Below are 18,817 nucleotides of genomic sequence, written 5' to 3' on the forward strand. Positions count from 1 at the left end.
TGTTTTGGTTTTTCTTTTGTTCACCACTGTTTTTGGAGGACAATAACTTTTAATACATAAAACAATAGTTAAGTTGAAAAGTAAAAGAAAATCTTTAGTATATATTTCATTCTTCTTTTTACAATGAGCAATTTTCTATTAGCTTCCAGAGAATGAAAAGAAAAAAAAAAAAAAAAATACACAGGAAACACCTTATGAAATGAATTATTCTACCACAAAGGGTAATGGAAAAACAACCCAGTGTGTGTTCAACTCTTGTGAAAGGATGTGAAAACAAAACAATACAGCTACAGGTGTTCTTTATGTATCTACACATGAACAATTTTATAAAGGGAGCGCTTCTAATTTGATTCAGACCTGGAAAACACTCCACATACAGACAGACTTCAAACAGCAGGCCAGAATCTTAAAGGGGAGAATCTAACTAGAATAGATTTAAAAGACCATTACTTTTCCATTCAAACTATATTTTATTTATCTGTATAAGGTATAGCAAAACAAACAGTTACTTGTAACAGATTTGGGTCACTTATAATAGAAGAGCTTTTGACTAGAAGCCACTATGTGAAATGACAGAAAATAAAGGTTTATAATACAAAAACAGAATTTATTTTGGGCATATTTATTTAAATTGTTATATAGGAATAACTTTATATAATAAGACATTTTAGTGGATTTTTCTTCTCTTTCCTCCTATGTCTATTCCAAGCTATGTTCATACTTCTTTTGATGTTCATACTTCAATTTCCACACTCTTCATGGGATGAAAAATGCTTTATGTACAAAATCATCCTCTGAAAGGCACCTCAATCAACATCACACCTTTGTGTTTATTTGTAGGATGTCACTTGCACAAATGGAAGTGAGAACAGGGAATTTACAGTGAACACAACTCATCAAGAATAATAATTATAAAAGTGAAAAATAAAGAGTCCGGTATATCAAAGTTTCTTCCGTAGTGCATTTATAACCAACCAATATCCTCTCGCAGTCTTTCTGTAAGTAAGAACTGTATCCTTCCCAGAGTTTGTAAGCCATACAATTACAGCTAACCACGCTCAAAGGCATTTCCTGAGCTATTTTATAATGTGGCATGACTTTTCTCCTCTGTGAACAGTCACTGGACGCATAAATTATTCCATTTGGCAAGACAGTATTTCCAGTTCTTGATAATTATGTTTGTAACTATCTTCCAGAAAAGTTGCCACTTGTTTACATATCCACATTCAGTTCCTTTGCTAATGATCTTCCATCCAAATCACAAGGTTCACAGATGAAAACCTCAAGTGTCCTGAATAAAAACTCAAGAGATATCACCTCCCCCATAGTTAATGTTGTACTGTGTGTACATACACTTACATACAGGTTTACAAAACGTAGTTTACCAAACAGGTTTACCCATGGGAAAGTAACTTTTTTCTCTCTTGCAGCTAAGGGGTCCATTTGCTCAGAGACTCCCGTTTCTGAGAATTGCCTGTGAATTCCAAGATGATGACACCTGATGGTAGTAGAGAGCTTTGCACCAGCAACACCAATGGCCAAGCTCAGAAGCACTATTTTTGGCAGAAGTAAGCAGCTGTTTGTTCACAGAAGCACTGCCTCTATCTCAGCATCTTGCAGGTTCCATTTTTGCAGATCTGAAATCTTTATGTTGAGTTTCTCTTTTTGTCCTCCTTTCTTAGTTTTTCTTTGGAAGAAGTAAATGGGAAAAAGAAAGCCGAAGGGAACAACTTACGCCAGGATATCACTTCTCTTACTGCACCATACTACCAATGTTATCATGGCACATGTTAACATGACTGGGATCAAGATCAGAGTTATGAGAATTTCATCTGGTGGATCTTCCCAGAGAACCTCTTCTGAAGTACAGTTTGAAAAAAATTTTTTATGAATTCTAGTGATAAATCCCTCTACAAGGGGGTTTGGCCAAAAGCAACTTGCGTAGAAGGCTTCATGTTCTGTACACTGGGTAAAGATATCGTAATACCTAGGAAAAGAAGAAAATGAAGAGAAGTTTAAATATAACACATATGTATATTATACTTACAGAAACCAAAAATGGGTGTGATCTGTAAGGTTGGGTCTATCATGTAGATATTCTGAAGGAACTTTAATGGAAGCTGTGGGTATCAAACACAACATAATGAGTCAGAGGGAGAACTGATTTCATATGAAATACTGAGCTTTTGGGTACAGTTACTATAGCCAGGACCTCCCAAACCATTTAAGCACTGCAAAATTAGAATCCCTCAGTAGAGACATCTACAGTATCATTAAAAAACATGCATGCAAATGTGGCATGAACAGGACTTTTTGAGCAAAATATGCATAATTCGTGCCTCATCCATCATTAGATAAGAGTTTGTGGCAACAGTGATGATATGATGTTGGAACTGAGCTACAGCATACATTACTGTGTAATAATTTCAGTTCTGTTGCACCCCAAGGCAGCAAGAAGACAATGGGAAAATAAACACAGAAAAGTCAGCTTTTGACAACCTTTATCTTTGACAACCTTCTCAACTCCAGCAAATACCCAACAGGGGGAAAAAAAAAATCATTCCTATTTGTGTATGTTTTCAATACTCATGAATGATTGGGAGCCTCTTGTAAGGACAAACTTATCTGTACAGGGATAACTCGTATTTATGAGAATTGGCTCCCCCTCATAATAATAATAAAACAAACAATAAGCCCTAATGAATAACTGGATGGGTTTTGTGGTGTTATCATAAGCCAAAAAAAAACAGGAAGCAAATAGAGTATGGGAGAATAGATCAGAAATTAAGAAGATGAAGAACTTCTGGTCATTACGTGAATAGGGGAAGAAATAAGGAAGCTGAATTATTGTCTGTTGCATTTATATATATATCTTTCAGTCTTATGTGACTCAGTAAACTCACTTCAAAGAGAAAGAAAAAATAGAAAGAACAAGAAACCACAGGATACCTCAAGGGATAACATTCTGTATTATTATTTGAAAGCCCTACCTCCCTTTCAGTATGCTTAAATAAGGTAACTCCTGATGAATGACTCTTTCTTACATTGAGTATCATCGGGGACAGATGTTGACTCAATCCTTTGCTATGAAGTCACGGAGGAGAGATACTCAGTGTCTAGGTCAAGACTGAAGACTCCTGTCTCTCAGGAGAAAGGGGTCTGCCTGCCCTTGCTACAAGGGTACAGGCTGGGAATACAGGCTACAGTAATGTTCTCAGAGAAGGAAAAGAGGCCTCACAGCAGGTTTCTTCTGCAGCCCCATTTTCATTCTTGGGGAGTTTAAGTTTATATTGGGATAATCTCACAAGTCCACAACTTGATGCTCTGTCACGCAGTTGCATACAGACACAATGTATGCATATTTTTAAGCAAAGCAACTAGAAAGGAAGCTTTTGTGACAAGGTCAACAGCCACAGCCAAAAAGAAAAACAGGAAATAAGCTAAAAATAAAACACAAATATTAGCTGTTTGTTATTTTATTAGTGCCATTCTTCCATGTGACCCCAATGCATCCATTCTCTTTGTTCTTGGACTAAATTAGAATCTGAAGATGTCTAGTTGAGTATGGAAGAGACAGTCCCAGAGGACCTGAAATAAAATACATCTAAGGGCATGTCTATGAGGATTGACGGACTACAGTGCCAACATGGCAGAGCTAGCACTGAGTTGCCCAGACAGGTCAATGTTCTGTCTAGCACAGACACCTGGCAGGACTCCAGAGTGCTAGGCTCTGTTCCAGCCCTGTTCTGTGCCATGCTCTCGCAAGCAAGCCTGTTCCACAAAAGCTGCTCCAGCTCCCACAGCCACCTCAGTTTGCCTGTCTGCTTGTGCAGAGTAACAAAAACAACAAATCCAGATAACCTGCAGACTTCATAGAAATGGACCCTAAACCGAAAGATTTCATGATGCTTTTTTTTTTTTTTTTTTTCTGGATGGTCATAAAGTTGTATAGGAAGTTCACTATTCTTCCACAAATTCTTTGTTCAAATGTTGGTTTTTGTTTTTTTGTGGTTTTTTTTTGTGTGTTTTTTTGGTTTGTTTTTTCTTAAACGCTAGATGGTGTAATCAAAAATATTTCCCACTGATTTTGCTCTTCAAGCCCAAACATAGCCAGAAAAATCTGGTGAAATGGTGCTAAAAGGCCAGATAAAAATAAATAGGGAGTTACATTATATTGAAAGTCTGATTCCGTAAGAGACAAAATAGAATATAAACATCATCTTAATAGTTTGAATTCCTCACAACTTTCTCTTAATACTCTCTCTTAAAACAAAAAGGTTACCTGCACTGTAACTCTTTTTCCTTTCCATTGTAGAATGTAAATAAGACAAAAATTCAACAATTTGAGAACTATGTGTCTAACACTAAAGCCCAATTCACTCAAATGTTGGTGCAATTTAGCAATTCAGAGTTTATACACTGCAACAGAAAGCTCACATTTTAACAAAAAATTCTCTGTATGGTACTGTGTAACAGCTGCTTTAGAGGGGAGCAACTGAATTCTAATTACAATAATGTGGGAGTTTTGTAGTTGATAAATTGATTGCAAGTATTCTTTTTGTTTGTTTGTTTTTAAGAGGAGGTAGTGTTTAATAAATATTTAATGCAAAATTTATTTTCCTATGCTTCATTGTCTTACGCTTTATGTAATGCCCTCTATTCGAATTGTAAAGGCTAGAGTAGGAAAAACTTTCCTTCTGTAAAATAAAATGCCTATCACAATGAAATCCTGGCCTGATGAGGTACTTCAACACAAATGCATAAAAATTACACACTTTGTGAAAGGAAAAGAAAAATGCAATTTTCTACTTATTCCCAGAACAAGTAATTAGAAAGCAGTACAGTAGGACAAGCTCCAATACTTCACATCTCGGATTATAAAGATGTGTGGGAAGGTTATTATTCTCTGCTGAGCCACATTTTCATCTCTTTCAGGCTAGCCACAAAGACCCTCATTAGTTAATACTCAGAAAAGGTATATTCACTGGGAGCCATATCACAAGCTTTGTGACTAGTGGGTTGAAAAATGAATATAGGCATGAGTTTCAGCTCAGTTTACTAGGCCACTACCAAAGAACAAAAACTAAGCATAGTCTGAGCACTGTAATTCATATAAAGATATGTTTTCCACTGGTATGCTCAGGAGAATCACTGTAAATTTTATTAAGGAACCAACTACTTGGTCATAACGCATATTATTTAAAATACTCACTTTCAAAGAAAAAAAAAAAAAAAACTTAAATGCTCTTTGAAGCACTCTCTGAGCTGTAACACAACTGTCTAAAATATTTTAAATATTCTAGAACAATACTATAATTTTCAGAGTGCAAATACTTTTTCCCTAGTACTTTATGTTTCCACTTAAACAGATAGTAAAAATCACATGGTTAGTTTTTTGTAAATATATATATATATTTATAACCAAGATATATATATCTATACTTAGAACCAAGAACCTGGACAATGGTTATTTATTATCAGGGATGCTAACACACACATGTGCCTTAATGGGACAGTGTGTCATGGATTACCCATTCACACCATTTAAATAGACATCTGGATATATCGCATCTCGCCCATCTCACGGTATGTAGTCACCTACCACTCAGGAAACTGCAAAGTGGAGGGTTTGAATCTTACCCACATTTTCCCACATCCCTAGGGAGGAAAATGGTGAATTCTTTCTCCTTTTTCCTCAAGCTCCCTGCACAGAAAAACTACAACTCCCTCCTTCAAATTTCTATTAACAGTGAGGCCAAGAAACCAAATAGATTGCTTCATTAAGAGCTTCCACAAATAAGCACTTTCCAGTGAAAAACAGTTCTTTCAAAAAATCCCAAAATAATGCAGAGTACCATATATCATGTTATTCAAAATAAGGCTTTTGAAGGCCACTGGCAGTAGACCACTGGCAGTTCCAGTAAGAGAATGCCTCCTATCCAGCACTCACGGACAGACCACCCTTGAGACTCTCTGCACACATGCAGACAGGGATGTTTTGCTATTGCTTAATGAGATGGATCAGGAATTAAGGGGAAAAAAAAAAAAAAAAGCATCACAGTTACACTATCCCATTTTACATAAATCAGCTGCATTATTAGTGATATAATGCAATGATGGAAAGGTCTTGCTGTCAAACAAACAGGTACACATAATATGAGTTATTTTTTGTTATTTTGAGTCTACTGAGTATTCAGAAAATATGGGGAAATTCTATGTAGCATAATTAAGTCTTGGCACAAATCAGGCAATAAATACTTCAGGGGCACTCATTTCTGCTACTCCACAATCCTGATTAAGAGTTTAGAATCACTATTCCAGGGTACTACTAATTATATGGCACATTTCAGTAAATAAAGATGTTTTAAGCATCTTATTTTTTTAAAGATTCAACCAAGAAATTTTCTTAGACATAAATCACATGCTTCATTATAGTTCAGACTGAATGATCATCCTTGTCATAACTTCCATCCAGACTGGAATGAGAAATTTTGAAATAATAATTATAAATAACATACAATGAGAAAGGCTCTTCTTGCATCATTTCCAGTTGAAGTGGAGGCAGAAAATACCAAACAACAACAACACCCCTCCCCCCCCCCGTATCTTGTATGATATCTAGCAAGATTTTATATAATTTAAGTGTGTAAATGTCTGGATGAATTTCAAATAATATTCCAAACCTTAAGATAATTATCTGCTGAGGTTTCACTATTACATTTAAAAGAAAGCCTTAGTATTATCAGCTATGAACCTACAAGTACAGTGGAATGCTTCTGAGATTTTTTCATTTAACATATCAGGCAGATTTGTTACTATATCTCACCATTCCTTTACTAAGACAGCTGCCAAGAGGAGTGTTCTTGCAGAAACACTTGAACTTCCTAATCAGATTTGCTGTTGTGCATTTCTAGTACAGAATTCAGCCAAAAGAAAATAGTACATCACAAAATGTAAGGAAGGAAATGAATGCGGAAAAAAAAAATCTTGCTGGTTTAATGACAATATCATGAAGTATAGTTTACACTCATGCCACTGAATAATGGACAGATTTACTCACTTGGCTTGAAAATAATAAATACATGATGTCCTTTCAAACAATTACAGATCTCCATTCTTGGCTTCAAATCAACAGCTGGCCAGAAAATGAAAAATGGCTGAATAAATCTAACAGAAAGCCCCCAAATACATAACTATTATTAAATGTTTGTTAATTTCCTAAACATATAGCAAGAAAAGATAAATGTAAAGGGTAACTGTAGATATCAAAAGATAAATGTAAAGAGTAACTGTATATTATATATACATAATATTAATCTCCAATAGGCAACAGAAGCTACTGTATTAAGCAATTCTAGAACAGGGAGGGAAATACAGCCTGACACCAGGTACTACACTATAAAAATCAGAGGTTTAGGAGCACTGGAATTTTACCAAGGCAGAAGCTACTACTAGGAAGTGGACTTTGCCTTCCAGCACTCCTGAGCTATATTTTAACAATTACTTAGTTGTAAATACAATCCATTTTGGGGGAACACCAGTTTAGAGGGGGGGGGGCATTCCCTGAAACCAACATTATACAATGGCAACAGGAGCCAGTCCCATAACTCCTGTGTATTAGGCAAATTCAAAACACTAGGTGGATGGAAATCCTAATCCTGCAAAAACTTAAGCGTATGTATATAACATCATAAATGCACCTCACTACCCAAGTAGACATTGCCATCAGTGACAGTGTGTGAAAAAAGGATGTACTTAATATACTGAAGATTCCACACTGGTTCTCAGATGCTGTCAGTCGCCTCATGAATTCCTACCTCTGTGGCAGAGAGAGAAACAGAGATAAAGGGAAGGCACTGGGCAGGTTAAGGGAAAATGCTATGCATGGATCTGGCATCATGGGATTCAAACACCAAACTGCTTTTCAAACTGGCTTGCAAAGATTTATTTGTGTACTGTATCTTCCAGATAGTTTGGTTTGATCCTAGAAATTATTACAACATTGCAGTGTCACTCTGCTCTGTGCAGTGATCTAGCTCAAGAACGATGTCTTTAATGCAGTCAAAACCTTTATTTACTATCCTATTCCATGAGCAACAAGTTATGAAGAAGGCAGAACTACTCCAAATAAATCCTTCTAGAGCTAGCTTTCAGAGGAAATATGTATGTAGCAATGAACACATACACGCTATTTTAGTGTGCTCAGTATTTACAGGAGGAACATAAAAAATGTGTACTTTTCATGTTCATTACAACAAAATTCTGCTGGCAATGAGATTTTATGCATATAGACATTTATACGCTTATACATACAACTGAACTTCAGGGGCCATGGAAAGCTAAACAATCGTCTACCACATTCTGTTGAAAAAAAAATGCTTCTTGATTTTTGCGAACATTAATGGCAGTTATCACTGTGGTGAACATGGGTGCTATTGGAATTTGCCAAGGTGAGGCAAATCCCTTCATCAGTTCAACGCAACAGATATTAAGCTGCTATATTAATATTAACTGGACACTACATTTCTGGCTTAGAATTGTATGTTGCTGTAAAAATAGGATCATTTGTGAGTCACTGATTTTAAACCACTGCTCAGTTTATAAAGTTGAATTACAACTTCGGTGATAGAGCAGCTGATAAAAACCTAGTTACAACTAGCAGGTCATTTCTGTGTAAACTCTCGAGACATACCAAAGTTGTTTGCTAAAAAGCTCCTCAGTAAACAGATGTCCTCAGATTTGCAGCAGCAGCCGTGCTAACTCAATTCAAAATGAACTTAACGTGTAACATTGCAAACAGAACCAAAGACTGGGTCCAGTACTATTTTAGGAAGTCTAATGCCTGTTCTGTGCCCTGATGCAACACCAGCAGATACTGTAGTAACACTGACATTTGATGGAAAACAGAGGGACAGGAAGGGTCATTTGTTATTCATTTTATGTTGTGAGCGGAGTTAAAGCATGTAGTCTGTATATGGAGGGACATGAGCCATTATGGGAAATACAGTAAGTTGTTTAAAGACAGATTTTTACCACTGTTGAAATCCCTATGGTCACTAAAAGCCCCTGAAACTGTGTGTTATTCTGCAGTAAACAGATGACTTGATACACATGAATTCCCTGTGAAGTATATGCAAGTCCTGTTTTTTCCCTCTTCTCTTGGTGCTACTAAAGTGTCTGTACCTGAACTGCAGCTACAATCATTCCAAAATTATTTGGGAATTCAGATTGTATTACCAAAAAGCAAGGGTAGTTTAACTTTGCAGAGGTAACAAGTTTTCTATGCTCTGTTGTACTCCTCCCACTCCAGCACCATGATCTGCACTTTTCAGGAATCAGTTTCTGAGCCACTGCACTGTGCAGCACCACGCTAGAACACCATGAGGAACTGCGGTGGCTTGCCCTGCAGACACTCAAGAAAGGGAGGTACTGCCAACACAGTCTGGGCTCTTCAGTTATACATCTCTGTTCCTTCTTTGTCCCTCTGTAAAATGAAGCTAAAGTAGCATTGTCTAACCTCACAAAAATACTGTGCTCTAAGAGACAATGCAGACTCTAATGACTACCTTAATAGGGACCATATGAGTCATATGCAAATAGCTGCACTCAGTTTAGAAGTCCAAAAACTTCCCAAGTACATAACAACAATCCCTGTATTAGATTGCCATGCAAGTATTAAAATTAAGCTACAGTAGCTGTATGTTTCTCATTCTCAATTCTGTTTGCTGTGCTGCTGCAACTGTAGGTAATAGGTTATGCAAAGAAAATAAAGCCATCCCTTTATATTTTCTGCTATAAAACAGCCAAAAAAAATGTGGCATATTTTCAGCATCACCTCACAATTTCTTCATTCAAAAAGCCACACAAGTAAGCATCCCTGCAGTGATAATGAGAGACCAGATAGTACTGAAAAAATGAGTAAGCCAATAAAACCATTTTGGACGACTGTATAGTTTTGGTTTGAAAGTCAGAAAGCAGTTATGAAATGCTAGCTAAAATAAATCAACTGGTTTCTAAATATGGGATTGTAACACAAAAAAAAAACATGTAAGACTGCTACCTCAGACACCGACTTTTGCACTGAAACGTCCAAACATTTAAATGGTTTCTATTTTTTTAATTAATGGTTATATGAAAAAAAAAAATAGAATGGCTAATAATGCCTATGTTTCATCCAATACCTTACACTCATTTATTTACACGGGAAGCAAATGTTCTCTTTGCCTTATAGATGACAAAACTCAACTGTAATGCAGATCCACAATTTGCCTGCAGCAAAGTAGTTCATAGAGATAGAACATGAGTCTCCCAGGCCCTAGATACAACCCAAGCTGCTTACTAGGACTGTAAAAATCTGGAGAGGCTGAAGTGCCCAAATCCAACTCAGAAACCAAGGCAAGAACAGAGACTATACCTACATAAACTGGTGAGGCTGCTCCTGTTACTAAATACCAAATATCCTATCATTGCTAATAAATCTGCATCTATACTCCATAAGAAAAAAAAAAAAAAAAAAAAAAAAGAAAAAAAAATGAATATTCATCTTCCACTCAATTTTGAAGTCCATTTTAAGATTTTAATATGATAGGACAAGTTTTCTATATAGTTCCTATATAGTTTCTATATAGTTTCTATATAGCATAGTTGATACTAATTTGGGAGACTCAGCACTGCAGTCAAGATGCATGAAGACGCCATTATTTATTACCACTTTTAAAAGGTAAGTAAGGAAACTATGAAGGCCCAAGGGGTCAAGGTTTCTGGTTCCTGCCTAATGAAAAACAAACTTTGATTATTCTCCTCTAACAGCAACTGGGGTACTAAACAACTCTCTCCTTGTGAAATTCCCACTAATTAAGCTCCTCCTACAACCTTTCCCTCAGTGAAAGCAATCTCTTTTAAGTAGCTGCCCACTTTTGTGAAACTTATAGAAACTTCATGTCTTAAGCTTACCTTTACTCTTCCAAATGTTGTTAAAGTCAGCTAAGGGGCTCAACAGCTATTAAGAGGGACTAGCACACTGACACACACAGAACATGACTACGTGTGACTTAATTCCTCAAGAAACCAGGCAGTTGCCAGAAAATTGCCTGTTTTTCAGAAGAAGTGGAGCTCTAGAAGAGCTCGATCTTCAGTCTTTGCACTTACTCAGATAACAGAGCACCAGGTCCTCTACAATCTGACAGAGGGGAAAGGATGTCCTGAACTTCTTTCTGTTCTTTCCTCTGTGTCTGACTGATATGCATAGAAAAGGAAAATGCTGTCCATGCTGAACTCAGGGACAGAAAGCAAAGTACAAAGTTACACCTGATCATTTTTCTCAGGACATAAATAAAAGTGCAACAATATGAAAGAGATCCATCAGTGACTGAGACCTGAAGCTGCTTGCTTACAAATAAGGACTATATGAACCACCATCTTTAATTCACAATATTTACCTGGTATGCAAGATACCCTGTACCTCAGTCCTGAGCAAATGCAAGAGGCTCTTTTTCCAAAGAGTTCATGGAGTTAAGTTCCCTTTACATCCATGTTGCTGAAGATTGCATAACAGTTCCCAGGCTAAAGAATACTTACTTACAAATTAATTCTGCAGAGTTATAAACGTCCTATCTCACTTTGTTTCAACAAAAAGCAGACCTCAGCACCCCGGCCAGATGAGCCCCCAGACAAGCTTCAACAGAGCCCTGATAAAGGGCTATCATCAAAGAAAGCTTCTGGAGCATTGCACAGCAAGTGAACCACAACAACAGAAATCAGACACAAAATGGAGGTGGAACTCATTACATCTTACTTTGATCTTGCTTCATTTCCCTGCAAATGTATTGAGTTTGTATTTTCCACCCAATGATCAAAACCCTGCCTAGATTCAGCAAGTCACTTGCCAATTTTACGTTTTGCACAATTCCAGCAAAGCTCACTACAGGAAATTTATGTTACATCAACTTGCATATCCTAACAACTTGAAATCATACTTTTGAGATATGCTGCAAACAAGTCAGTAAATGTGATAAAACAGTAAAACAGATTTAAGGATTCATAATACTTTTGCAACTACTTTAAACTTGAGTTTCACACCTGTTGTTTCTCCCTTCCATAATTTCTCATTAAAACAATGACCTCATGAAAGATCTTTGATGTTTGGAAAAAACATACATTTCATAACAGAAAATTTCATATCAGGAAATAAACAGTTCCATTTATCTATAGACCAGTTAAGCTCAGCTACACCAAAAGAAATCTCAAGTGTTTCTTATGTTCATGGAATTGGGAATGTTCTTATAAGACCCAATAGCATTTATGTGTCTTAAAGATGCTGATCTTTCAGAGTAAGCTCAGGAGACAGACTCCAGTTTAAAATACAATTTTTTTCTCCTGGCAGTACTTTTGCAGAAGGCTTGCCATCACCCATGGAGTCTTGTCACCACACACTCATCTGTGACCACCTGCCACCTCTTCAGGTACCAAAAAAGGGAACGTGATTCTTGACAGATGAAGAACAGTTTTTGTACATCTAAACTTACATTGCTTGTGGCTAAAAAGGTTCTTCGGTATTTTCAAAACATTTGTCATACTTCTCACAAGACCTGTTTTGCCAGCCTGTTTGTCCTAAGATTACATGAACTACTGTCGTGGTGGATGTTACTAATTGATATCGCTTTCTACTCTCTCCAAGTACTATTGTGTTTTTTTTTTTCTCCATAATGCAGAAGTTTTGCTTTTGGAAAGACATACTGTGCTAATAGTTTTACAGTAAGCAAAATTATGAATGGGTACATTTTAAAAGACAGAAACCTGTATGAACAGCAACAGTTTGTAGTTTTGCCTGGGGCCCTGGCTAGAATCTCTGTTGAATAACTAATTGGTTGAAAAACTAAGCCTCAACAGTAAAACAAATGCATACAAAAACACAAAGAGACCTTCTCCAAGACTATTATCAATAATATATAATAATAAAAAAAAATGCGGGGAAAAAAAAGAGCTCTCCTGTTAATTAAACTCAGCAACAATGAATTAGCCCAAATCCTTCGAGAACTAATCCCACACCAATCACATCAACCTTGCTACTGACAATCTAACTTTTTCAAATGGAGATGAAAATCTAGATGAGCATGGCCATTTTTAATGAACTGCTTTACTGGCAAAGCAATGTGGGAGTGGTCACTGCAAAACTATAGCCATGTTCTGCTAAACTTAGGTCTAATGAAATGTAGCCTTCCCCTAGGAACAGAGCTCCTCGTCCAGCCAAATCACTGAACACACTAAAAAAACCCTAACCCTCAAATTCAATAGCAGAAAGAAATAAAATTACAGCTAAATCACAGACCTAGAGTGGAATTCCTCAGCCATAATGTTTTATTGCAATTTAAATCATCAGTTCCAGACCCAGACCCAGATAAAGGAGGTGGTATTCCAGTGGGAATGGCAGTAAAAATACCTCCATGTATATGGCCTACATAATGTCAAAACACTCCTACCTTTAATAAAGTGGCAAACGACTAAACAGTATTAATCTGGCTAAGCAGCAAGATAATAGTTTCTGAATAATTATTTGCTGGAAAGAACTTTGGTAACTTTACCACAGAAATTTTCCCAATCTTTTGTAAAAGATTACTGAGCTTCATTGTTCCAAGACTGCTACTGCTCCCTCAGTTTCTTTCAAGAAAAACAAAGCTGAATATAAATGAAAGCTAACAACAGAGGGAAGGTTACTTTAAATAATCCTTGATATCTTCAAGTAAGCTGGGTCAGAGACAACAAAACGAAAGGACACTGAACAATGTTCATGAAAGCTATATTTGAGTTCATATTGTTACAAAATATATGTCTTCCTTCCTGGAGTATTTTGACTGAGCAAAGCCTTTCCTGTATGTGGAAAATCTTGGTTGCATAAAGTTTACAAGTCAGATGGTGACACTGCATCTTTAAACACCCCTACCAAAATCACAAACTTACACTCATCACTTATTTCATTATCTTTACCTGCTAACTCCCACATGCAGCTGCCAAAATTTAAATAAAAAAAAAAAAAAAAAAAAAAAAAAAAAAAAAACAGGTAGCTGTGGACTTTCCATGCACAAACTGGTATTCACTTGCTAACAGTCAGTAGAGAACAAAACTCCAGCTTTACATAGTATTGGAAAGGAGAAATTGTACAAAAGCAGTATGTAGCTGAATGGCTCAGAGAATTTAATTGTATTAAACATCCTAAGTGAGGACAGTTATCTTGATACAAGAATATTATACTGAATAATTCAATACTGTTCAGCACTGATTCTTCTTTAAGAAAAGAAAAAACTTTCCCCCCAAATCTGTGTAATTCATATTAGAGTATTACTTTGAAGCTTAATCTTTCTGACTCTGAACACATTTAAACCCTACATTTTGTAAAAGCACTGAGTACTTCCAAATGTCTGTGACATGGTATGTTTTTGAGGAAAAGAAATATTACTTAAGGACAGTTCTCTCTAAAAATCAGCATTCTGTTTTTTGCTGTTTCTACAATGGGAAATTTTTACCCATGTAAAATATCTTCAGTGCATAAAACAATACATTTACAGTTTAACAGTAAGGATGTTACTTTGAATTCTTACTTAATTCAAGGTATCAAATGCTACAATTTTGATAGACACATCTCTAATGAATGGGAATTACAACAATGAGTACATAGAACAAGTTACAGGGAACTGAACTTCTGCAGACACCTCTTCTGTCACTAACAGTCACCAACCACTGAATTTAGAGAGACGAAACTGTGTTGCCTGCTGCTGGACAAACCCAGCAGAAAAGTTCTTCTGCCAAGAACAATACCTCCTTCAGAAAGATGAACAGCCTGCTACTAGAAAACAGCTTTTTTGCTCAGATGATCTGCTAACACATGCACACCCGCAATGCTGACATGCTAACAAGATAAAAGTAAACATCAGAATCTTTATGGACCCACATAGAATTTACTTCCAAATATATATATTTTTATATGACTGACTTCTTTTTTTTTTTTAGTTTGCTTTTCAATACCCATGAAATGCTGGGTGGCTACTTCAGTATGTAGTAGTCTATGTTCAGTAGTCCCTTACGCCGATCTCTAACTTAAGCATTTTGGACAGAGATACCAAAAAACCCTGTCAAGAATTGATGCCTGTGTTTTCAGTGCTCATCAAATATCTTGTCCACTATTTCTTAGTGTCTCAGCCTCTTATTGTCTGGTGCAAACTTGGTGACATTTTTTATGTAAAAACATGATATCTTCCATATAATTTTTCCCCTCAAAGTAGTGTCTGAATTCAGAGCATTTTCTTTATATATTTTTTTAACTTTCCAAAAACGTATATCCACAAGACATACCCATATGTAAAGGACAAAAACCAGAAAAGGGAGGAAAGGAATGAAATAAGAGAGGTATAGTTCTGAAATTAACAGGGTTAACATGTGACAATTCCAACTAGCACAATTGAAATATCCTTTATGTAAAAATACAATTGGCCAGATAACATGCTAGGGAACACCCTGGTTTTACAAACTTCCCAGACCACAAACATACATGTCAGACAACATGAGTTCACTACAAGTAGCATGAAACATTACATATCTACCACTTGGAGATATTACATATCTACCAATTCAAGCTTGTGCTTCTGTCAATTAAATGAAGACTTTAAAACCAAGTTTCAAAGATCAAGTTTCAAAACTATTGTCACCTTGGTTAATTATTGATCTCCTTTTACCTTCTTGGGTTTCTCATGAATGAAGATGACATGTTTCCGGCACAGGCATTCAAATACATCTTAGAATCATAGAATAACAGAATGGTTTGGGTTGGAAAGGATTTTAAAGAGCATCTAATTCCAACCTCCCTGACACAGGCAGGGACACCTCCCACTAGATCAGGTTGCCTGAAGCCCCATCCAACCTGGCCATTAACACTTCCAGGGATGGGGCATCCACAGCTTCTCTGGGCAAGCTGTTCCAGTGCCTCACCACCCTCAAAGTAAAGAATTTCAATCATGTGTTTTTGTGTCAATATACTCATCAGTATTGAAAATTTTACATCTAAAATTTTAATCCTTGTATTAGAACCTATCAAGGGAACCAGGAAGTACACCAGAATTCAGACCCAGATGATCAGACCATCTCATAAATACTTCTCAGTGCCAAAAATCACAGATGCACATTCTCAGCTGCCTCATCTGCTTTTTCTCTATTACAAACAGCTATTTCTCAATACAACTCAGATTATTTCATAATATGTCAAGGTAAAGGCAAAATCAGATGAAGACCAGTAATTTCTTCTTTCCCACGAACTTCACCTCTCCTTTCAGTCTCACTAAGAATATCATTACTGTTTTCTAGCGTGTATCTTCCTTCAAAAGCCCAAGCACAAAGGTGATGAGAACCCCGAGAAGCAGTGGGCTCATCTTCTCTGCTGATCCTGCAATGAAACTTGCTTAAAAGCAAATATTATACAACTTTGCTCACGGGAAGGAAAGAAAGAAAGAGAAAATAAAATGAAGGAGAAAGAGATCTTTTTAATTTGACAACTGCCATGATCCAAGCTACTAACACCACTTGAAGACACATTCACACTATTTCTTGTCAGGTTAGATTTCAAAACAAACTTCCACACACTTACAAAGTGGGATGCTCTTATAGTCAGTGGAGATATTGGAATAACTGTAAGGCATGGTGTACATGATCTCTTTTAAGATATTTTCCTTATGCTCCTATTAGCTAGGAAGTAAGTCTAGGAGAACTAGTACACTGGATAGATGAATCCCACACCTGAATCAAGACAGTCACCAAAAAGCAAGTTATCAAAGAATTATGCTCAAATATGCCACCATCAGTGACAGAGAATCATCCAAACAATATGCTTTCCTTGTATCTATCCAAGCTTACCTCCTTCCCAGAGATATTACGACCAGTCACCATTTGTTTGCGCAATTATCCTTCCAATCAACCTGAGTGCAAATGCACTAACTGCATGCAGGTATGCAGGTCAGTCCCTAGCATCAGACATCTGCTGATGCAATTCTGCTTTCTCCCAAATACATCAGTCACTTTGATAATTCACTTCATAAAGCCTGCTGAAAATAATGGCTTATTTTACACCACTCTTCTCAAAATGTTCCAACTCCAGCAATCATACTATAATGAGTATTCCACCAATGTTTATGAAATGAACACTCAACTAGGTTCAATACAGTCCTCCAACATTTGAGGAGGAGACAAAGTCATGAGGAAAGAGCCAGTTCCCCACCTGGTAGTATTGCTCTGAGCTAGTAATTCTCAGCACACTCCTCATATCATTGCAACAGCTCTAGGCTTGTCTTTCCATGTAGATGAATGAAACTCACTTAAAAGTAGAAAAAATGTGGCTCTAATCCAGATCAGCACTACACAGCTGGCCCTCCAGACTTTTTCAAAAAAGCACCTGTCAGTTTAGTCATTTTTCTGACCAAGAGAAAAAAAAATCACAAGGTAAGTAGGAACAAAAGGCATGGGAGCGCCCCACATTCACTTCAGCTTTCATTTACAAACAACTGCTTCTGATTCCATTTTTAAAGTGTCATCTACTGAGTAGAAGCTGTTATTAGATTTCACTTAGTCCAGAGTAGCACACACCTTTTATAACTCCAGAGCATCATATCTTAAAGTGGAATCAGGATAGAGAAACATTTGATGATATCCAGTTGTAAAACACAAATCACAGCTCAGCCAGTCCTAAGACTCTAGGAAATACCCACTGCTGCATGGGTGTATGGTGAAAAATAAACTAAATACAAAAATTAATCTGCTTCTAAGCAGAACTTTCCATCACAATTTCTATACCCCTCCTTATTTGATTTTTTGAGCACTATAATAATATATATTTTTTTTCTGATTTTAAGAAAAACATTTGGTTTTTATAAATACAGATAAAATTCCTCTAAGTGCATTTGTTGTGGGAGGAGAGTGGCAGTTTTTTCTGCTCAAATCGTACTATAAATAATAGAGTCAAAAGTCAGGCAACTAAGATCTTAAGATTACAGATCTTAAACTTCAAATCTACTATTCATAGTAGAGTAGCATTACTGCTACTATCTAATAAATTAATGAAAAAGTGATTTCACTTTCAGATTTGAATAACAAATGTTTTCTTTAAAATTGCTATCTGCCCATGGACAGTTCACAAACAATACCAAAACTGATGAAAAATTAACCACAGAATCAGAGGAACAGTAACAACATTACAAAGGAATGAAAAGGATAGCATAAAGATTAAGCTGTGTATAGAAAAGTTCTGCTTAACAATTATTCAAGTACATGATTATATTTTCCCATGTGTTTTGAATGTGTAGCCTGTACACCATTGAAGGTGGATTTTTCTTCCCGTTGCTTCAAGGGTACTGTAAACAAGCAAACCTGTAAATACTACATAAACTCTAATATCCTTTGGATATTTATCTATATTTCTCTTTCAGTTTTCCACACCCCTCCCCATTCTGGTTTATTCCAAATCCAATAAAAAGTTTCTTATATCTTCCTCTCTTACCCATGTTACCAAAATGTTTGTTTTAACATTTCTTCCTCTTAAAACATGTCTATGTTATGAAATGTTAATCACCTTAATATGAAATGGGCAACTTTAGCAGTCAGTGAAATGTGTGAAGGAGATCTGTATACGCCAGAGAAATGTAAAACATTGGTTTCTTGAAAGCTGAAAAGAATGGTACTTTTAATTGTTCACCTATCCACTATGCCTTGGAAACTTTTGTTCTTTCCACCCCTTATATATTCAGCTATTACCATAGAAGAAAATCCTCAGTTTTACAAAGCT

At 36.4% G+C, this 18,817-nt stretch overlaps 1 protein-coding gene across 2 annotated transcripts in view; it reads right to left on the bottom strand.

The window, feature by feature from the left end:
- Positions 1-450: 450 nt before the first annotated feature.
- The window catches only part of RAMP3 (receptor activity modifying protein 3), a 52,277-nt gene continuing 33,910 nt past the window's right edge, over positions 451-18,817 (bottom strand). For both annotated transcript variants that reach the window (XM_035318524.1, XM_035318523.1), the window contains exon 4: positions 451-1,987. In XM_035318524.1, the coding sequence (XP_035174415.1) occupies positions 1,732-1,987 (256 nt within the window). In that variant the 3' untranslated portion in view covers positions 451-1,731. The remainder of the gene's footprint in view (positions 1,988-18,817) is intronic.

This window comes from Oxyura jamaicensis, chromosome 2 (assembly GCF_011077185.1).
Source record: "Oxyura jamaicensis isolate SHBP4307 breed ruddy duck chromosome 2, BPBGC_Ojam_1.0, whole genome shotgun sequence".
Classification (NCBI taxonomy): domain Eukaryota; kingdom Metazoa; phylum Chordata; class Aves; order Anseriformes; family Anatidae; genus Oxyura; species Oxyura jamaicensis.